A 7561-nucleotide genomic window follows, 5' to 3' on the forward strand; every position below is an offset into this window, starting at 1 on the left:
TCGGAAATTCTGAGCAATTTTTCAAAACCGTGAACTTTTTAAGTAATTCCGAAATATTTTTTGAGTTTTGAGAAAAAATTGAAAACTGGAACAGTTTTCAGAAAACAATAACCTACTCTGAAATTCTCGTATATTTTTGGAATTTATGAAAAAATAGGAAAACACGAGCATTTTTTTAATTTTTGTAAAAAAACTCGAACATTTTGGGAAACCACAAACAATTTTAAAAAACTAACATGTTTTTAAATTTCCAAACATTTTTGGGAAAATGAACATTATTAGAGTGTTGAGAAAAAAAATTGTAAACGGCAAGATTCTTAACATTCAGAACAATTTCTAGAAAAAGGAATATTTTTTGGAAATCCTGTACATTTTTTGAATTTTTTTTTTGAAAAGGAACACTTTGTAAAATACTGAATTTTTTTTGCACAGCTTTCAAAAAGAATAATAAAGTTCAAGAAGGAGAAAATCAATTAACCAAAAGAGAAGAAAAAATGCTTAGGCCCTAGAAAATAAATAAATTCAAAAATTATTCGCAAATATGAAAAAACGCTGGCAAATTTGAAAAAGTGTTCGCATCTTCACAATGTGCATGCCCACCTGTTGACCAAAGTTGATGCCTTTTTTGAATGTCCAAAAAAAACCATGTACAACATAGGGTGCCTAGATATGTGACAAGGCTGCACTGAGAGCATGCTGTTTCTCAACATCCGTTAAATGACCTCAATTTTTTTCATTGACTTGTATGATCAATTCAAGGCACCGTGCCAAGTTGTTTTGGTTTTCTAGAAATTTTCCATTTTCTGGTGTTTTTCTTAGTAAAAAAAGGTGATAAATGGCCGGATGTGACGCAATTTGCATATGGTGTCGGAAATAATTCAAACCTGGCATGGATGCCTACCATGAGCATTCTCACATGCTCATAAAAGTCGGGGTCAGTTCATACATGTCCGAAAATAGACCATCTTTAACAGAGGTGCTCGGGTAGGCCAGAAGGCTCCGTATGAGAGCATGTTTTATTCGACATCTTTAAATGACTCCAATTTTTTCCCATAAGCTTAAATAGCCAATTCAAGGCATCATGCCTAGTTGTTTGAGTTTTTAACAGTTCTTTCTATTTCTATAGTTTTCTCGATGAAAAATGGCTATACATGCTCGGACATGACGCAACTTGCATATAGTGTCAAAATTCGATCAAACCATGAGCATGCCCACCTATTGGCAACAGTTGGATCATTTCATGCATGTCCAAAAAATGAACCATTTTCAACGGGGGTTGTTTGGGTAGGCGAGATGGGTCCGTATGAGAGCACGTTTTATCGGCATGGTGAAATGGCCCCAAAAATTCCATGAGCTTATATCACCAATTCAAGGCACCATGCCAATTTGTTTGAGTTTTTTTTTTGCAATTTATGGAGTTCTCTCGATGAAAAATGGACCACAAATGGCCGAATGTGACGCGACTTGCGCATGGTGTCGGAAATCATTCAAACCTGGCATCATTGTCTGCCATGGGCATGCCCACCTGCTAGCAAAATTTGGGGTCATTTTATGCATGTCCAAAAATATACCATGTTCAATGCAGGCTGTTCGGGTAGGCCAGATGAGTTCGTATACGAGTGCTTTTTTTGCATCTTCAAATGACCCCAAATTTGTCCATGAACTTTTATGACCAATTCAAGGCATCATCCCAAGTTGTTTGAGTTTTTCGGCAGTGTTTGCATTTTCTGGAGTTTTCTCGGTGAAAATGATCGATAAATGGGCAGACGTCACACAACTTGCATAAGGTGTTGGAATCGTCCAAATCTGACATGGATGCCTACCGTGCGCATGTCCATCCGCTAGCAAAAATTGGGGAGGTCTCGAGAATGTCCAAAACTAGACCATGCTTTAAACACACGAATTTGTTTTCCTGAAAAAACCCAGAGTAAAATAAAACAAAAGCTGGTTTTAAACACACGAATTTGTTTTCCTGAAAATTCGTAAAGTTACATTAGCCACATAAGAAGCTAAAAGGAAAGGAAGTGTTCAAAAAATGTTCAAACTGTTAGTTCTAAAGTTTGCACGCTCCTCATATTTCTGTAAAAGTGTTCAAAATGTTGCTCGGAAAAAATGTTCTTAATATTTTGAACTAACATATCTCCTTAAAAAATTGAAATGTTCATGCTTGTATAAAATATTATTCAAAAAATTTGAAATATTTTCATGCTTTTATGAAAAATGATTTTTTTAAACGTGTTCAAGTTGTTCAAAACAAAATGTTGGATTATGAAACATTATTCAATTTTTAAAAATTCATTCAGAATTTTCTTGGTGTCACTCTCTCCATTTGGGTTTATTGGGTCCAAGAGCCACCAAAACTTGTACCATGTTTACTAGGCTGCTGCATAGTTTATAAAAAAACAATTAGGCTGCTGCATTTAAGCACGTCACTTTATTCCCTAGTCTCCTTGATTGGATCATGCAGCACCATTGCATGCACAGGTTAGTTAATAGGCCTAATTAATAGCGGCGATTAGCTAAGAGTTTTATTTCCAATTTCTCCTGTGCGTTTTTCGTGGTGTTCCCCTTTCGGCTCATGGGCCCAATAATTCCGGGGGGAGGGTTTCTTAAGTTTGCACGTTCCTAATCATTCACAAACACTAGTCAGGTCAACTGGTTAGCCATTTAACTTAATGTATAAATGTCTGTGGTTCGATTCTTATCGGAGGCATGTATTTTGTGAATTTTTACATCTCGGGTCCCCCTCTCTCCAGCCTTCACCAATGGGCCGGCCCAGTTGAGGGTGTCTCCCACCCCATATACACGTTCGGGGCGTATTTCAAAATTCTTATGAAGGGGTATGAAGAAATCTCGTTGATGTGTTTAGGGGGTTGTATCGAATTTTTTTTTTCAAAAAAGAGCATCCTATCCTTTGTTATGAAGGGGTATGAAGAAATCTCGTGGGTTGATGTGTTTAGGGGATTGTACCGAAAAAGAAGTAAAACCCAAAATGATACATTGCGAAGCGTGGTAGTGCTACGGCACATGGCTATCGCTCAGGGATATCTGATAGCCACAACAGGAAGAAGAAAACAGAGCAGCACCTGCCTGCATGACCTCGTAGCTCTCCTACTTCAGTACATGCATGAACAGTTGAACACACAAACCGGACGATTCACATAGACATAGGTGCAGATTTCGCAGAGAAGTATCACTGCCGAAGTATGGAGTATTATAGATAATCCCTGAGTTATGCCGGGCAAGCGTGGCCTCCTTTGAGCTCCATCCCATCGATCTCCGGCGTGGTGGCCGTCGACTGATGCCGGTAGAGCGCCGTCATGAGTGGCGTCGCGATCACCGTGGTCGTCAGCGCCATGATCACGAAGATGGCGAACGTCGTGTCGTCCAGCACCTGCACGCACATGAGCCCGTGAGTCCCCGTACGTCAGTGCTAGCAACTGATAATTACATTTACAACGTCCGTGTGTACATGTAGTACTGACCTTCTTCTCCTTGCCGATGTTGAGCACGATGAGCTCCACGAGGCCCTTGGCGCTCATGGCCACGCCGAGGGCGGCCGCCTCGCGCCTGGCCATGCCGGTCCCGGCCACCGCCACCGCGAACGTCCCGGTGAACTTCCCCACCACGGCCACGGCCACCACGAGCGCCACCATCCCCCACGCGGCCACGCCCTGGACGTTGTCCACATTCGTGTGCAGTCCGCTCGTGGCGAAGTAGAGCGGCAGCATCAGCCCGGACACCAGCGGCGCCACCTTCTCGCCGATGCGCTCCGCGAAGCCGTCCTCACGGGGCATGGCCAGCCCGAACACGAACGCACCGAAGACGGGGTGCACGCCGATGGCGTCGGTCACGGTGCCCGCTAGGAGCGCGCACGCGACGGCGCATGAGCAAGCCAGGTCGCCGTCCGAGCTGCACGGGCCTGCGCGGCGCGCCAGGCGCGCCATGAGAGGGCGGAGCGCGAAGAACGTGAACGCCACGAAGACGGCGCCGGACGAGAGGATGTAGACCGGCGCGAGAGGGGGTCCCTTCGGCTCGCGGCCACCGCCGGACACGGCGAGAGCGAGGGCGAGGAGCGTCCACGCGAAGACGTCGTTCACCGCGGCGGCGGCCATGGCGGTCTCGCCGAAGGGCACTCCGAGGAGGCCGAGCTCCTTGAGGATGCAGGCGAGCACGGGGAGAGCGGTCACCGAGAGCGCGGCGCCGAGGAACACGCACAGCGAGAGGTATGAGGCTTGGCGGGGCGCCGGGATGGCGAGGTCGAGGAGTGGCACGATGCCGGCGGCGGCCAGCAGCGGAGGCACGATGCCGGCCGCTGCGATGGCCACGCTGCGGGGTCCCACGCGGCGAACGGCGCGGAAGTCGAGCTCGAGGCCGACCAGGAAGAGGAAGAGGAGCAGGCCGAGGCCCGACACGGTGTCCAGCGCGGGGGTGCTCCACTCCGGGAAGATCGTGCGGTGGAAGGCGCCCCACCGGCCCAGGGCCGAAGGTCCGAGCAAGATGCCGCCCTGCGCAAATTAGACATGCAAAGCATTTACAAGCAATTCTTAACATTTACAAGCGATCTAAAAAAAGCTTATATATTTTTTGCTCGAACTTCTAAGCATCTAGGAGTATCGTTACCAGTATTTGTGACTTCTACCGAGTATCAAGCCTAGCCGAGAAGCACAAATTTTGTGCAACTTTGGGTCTAGAAATGTGCACTTGGAAAATGCATATCTCTAACCCTTATAATCATAAAGATGCAAATATACAACCACCGAATTAACCTCTAGATAAAGAAAAAAAATACTCGTTAATATCATGTGATACCCTCTAAATTATGTGCCAAATGTGTTACCCTCTAAAATACAGGCCAGGATTTTCTTTCACACAGTCCAGGCCATGGCCTGGGCTGCTTGGCCCAGCCACACGCCTTTGCATGTTGGAATGCACTATAAAGACGATGGATTGGAATTTTTTTTGAATGTAGCCTGTATATAAGTACAATTCTAAAATGCACTATAAAAAAATCCCTAAAAAAAAGTATATAAGTACAATTATTCCTGAAATTAATTGTGTTCAGAAAAATAACTCGCTCGCAAAAAAAAGCTAAAATAACCAACGGCCGGGTAGTAGTACCATTAACAATTTATATTCATCACATTTAGTTTCTCTCTGTGCAGCCGGCAAATAAACCTGTTTTTATTTTTATTTTTTTGCTCATGCATATTGTATTCACACATCGGCATATAAGATGTTTCTTTATTTCTTCAAAATTGGTAAATGTATTTAAAAAATTAAAATAGAAACCTACATAGAGGTTGTGAGCCAACAATTATTGTTTGAATTCTAATTCAAGCCGACCTCAATGTAGAACTGCACGCACCAACCAGTTCTCTCACCCAAAAGCTCAAACTATGGGAGAGGATCGAACATTATACTCCAGCACTCAGCATTGTAAAGCTACAAGAAAAGGTCGAGTGTTTTTTTTTTTGCCGGGAAAGAAAAAGTTGAGTCTGTAGTCTAGCATCTCAAATGTGTGCGGGATCCTTCCACGATATATGACCCGTGCCTATTCTAGGTCTAGAAAACGCGCCTAGTAAATTCTTAGTGGTTCTCTTTTAGTGCACAGGATCGTGTGATGTCAAACGCATGTCAAGCAGGGCCGCAGAACGGGTTGAGAACGTCACGTCACGGGAGTCCACAATTCTTGATGTGTTAGCCAACGTGCAACAGTATAGGCACCAATTGTGCAGCATTAACCGGCGGTCATTTTTTTGCCTGTCATATTCAGATGATGGTCTGAATTGATCGCCAACATCTTCTACTCTCAAATGTTTTGGAGATTGCTCACCACGTCGCATGTTGGCGAATCTTCTACTCGTGGATGTCGTCACTGCTATATACTAGCAGCTAGTAGTATTATATATATACACACACACACATGTATAAAAAGGTACTGAGTTAGTGCTTGATCCAATCAAACCAATCCTCGCCATTCAAAATAATTACTGTACCAGCTGAGCCAAACAATCACAGATCCAAGGTTCATAATAATTAAAAAAAATCAGAATTTTAGCTGGAACCTTACCCCTCAATCCCTCCTCTGATAATTGTGTACTCCCTAATTAAAATTTATTATTATCTATTAGTATCTACAATAATGAGCACACTTGCATTGTAAATCTGGTTTCACACTTTTTCTCATATAAATTTTTGTTGCAATTTCCATATACTATTAGTATGCCTATGCAGAAACGTTTTTCAAATAATAGTAAATAATTTAATATGCGGTACATATTGCCCGAAATGGACTATATTGTACGTACACTATTGCTAGTTGGCGTTAATGACCCTCTTTTCGGGAACATATATACCGCTGCAACCGACATCAAGCCATATACTTCCCCCGTCTTAAAATAGATGTTGTTGATTTAGCTCAAAAATTTAGTAGGGACTATGATTCAGGACTCTGGTTATTATATTCTCCGCCATATATATCACCCACATAAAAGAAAAGTTGAAAGAGCATATATATGCATATGAATACCAGGATCTCGGCGATGACCCTAGGCTGGCGTAGGGGCTTGAGGGCGAAGGCGAGGCCCTGCGTGACGACGAGCACAACGGCTATCTGCACCGCCAGGAGCGGCAGCGCGAAGTCCAGAGGGTTCTCTCCCTGCCACAGGCCGTCCGATGCCATCTTCACGGCCATGCTTAAGCTCTACTGCTACCTAGTTCTGCGCGCACCCAACGGCTGCGATATGCTCCCTCAAAGAAGAGCGGCTGGGATGGTAATTTCGATGCGCCTTTGTGTGTGCATGCACGCATGCGCTGGTAGCTGTGCTTTCTACTGAAGCAGCAGGCACTCCCAATTTATAGGCGCGGGTCGACATGCAACCTGGCTAGCTACCCCGTGTACCTGATGATTCATTAGCTTAGTGGCCTTCTCTATCATTATCAGTGGGAGAATGGGGGTGTACATTTGGATGGACGTGGGGAATGCTCAACAACTCCTGTACATGAATGAAAATTCGATACTTCTCTCTGTTAAAAAAGAGCTTTACATATATCCTAAGTTAATTCTAAATCTTTTTTTAGAAACGCCGTGCGGACGCAGATGATCACATACAAGCACACACACTTATCACATACACGCATACACACTTACCCCTATGAACACACAGACGCACGCTCTACCCCTATGAGCACCTTGTAGAGATGAGCTGGCATATCTTAAGATTGACGAAGTCGCAACAGATGCCTTGTAGCTAACGTTTGAAATAAATTCAGAAAAACACAACCACATGTGCCAAAGGTTAGGACTTGAACCCGGGTGGGCAGGTTTCACCACAAAAAACTTTAACCTCCGGTATTCTTTAGATTTGGAAACTTGGAAAACAAATTGTGCATACCGATATCAAGATTTTTTTTAGAATATCACAATTTTGCTACCCATTACGTAGTGGCCAACAGTACATTTTATAATTGGGAAAATTCAGTAAATAAGTGAAAAATAGTTTTTTTTGAAAAACATGTACTCCATAACATAACTGGAATTATAAACAGTAATAGTGAT

The 7561-nt window shown here is 43.7% G+C and overlaps 1 protein-coding gene across 1 annotated transcript; it reads right to left on the reverse strand.

The window, feature by feature from the left end:
- Window positions 1-2947: 2947 nt before the first annotated feature.
- LOC123169495 (cation/H(+) antiporter 20) lies at window positions 2948-7005 on the reverse strand. Its single transcript, XM_044587372.1, has 3 exons — window positions 6533-7005; window positions 3486-4508; window positions 2948-3394 (listed from the first exon to the last, which is right to left on the reverse strand). The coding sequence occupies exons 1-3, from the start codon at window positions 6695-6697 to the stop codon at window positions 3233-3235; spliced, it is 1350 nt and encodes a 449-aa protein (XP_044443307.1). The 5' UTR covers window positions 6698-7005; the 3' UTR covers window positions 2948-3232.
- Between the last annotated feature and the right edge of the window lie 556 nt (window positions 7006-7561).

This window comes from Triticum aestivum, chromosome 1D (assembly GCF_018294505.1).
Source record: "Triticum aestivum cultivar Chinese Spring chromosome 1D, IWGSC CS RefSeq v2.1, whole genome shotgun sequence".
NCBI lineage: Eukaryota > Viridiplantae > Streptophyta > Magnoliopsida > Poales > Poaceae > Triticum > Triticum aestivum.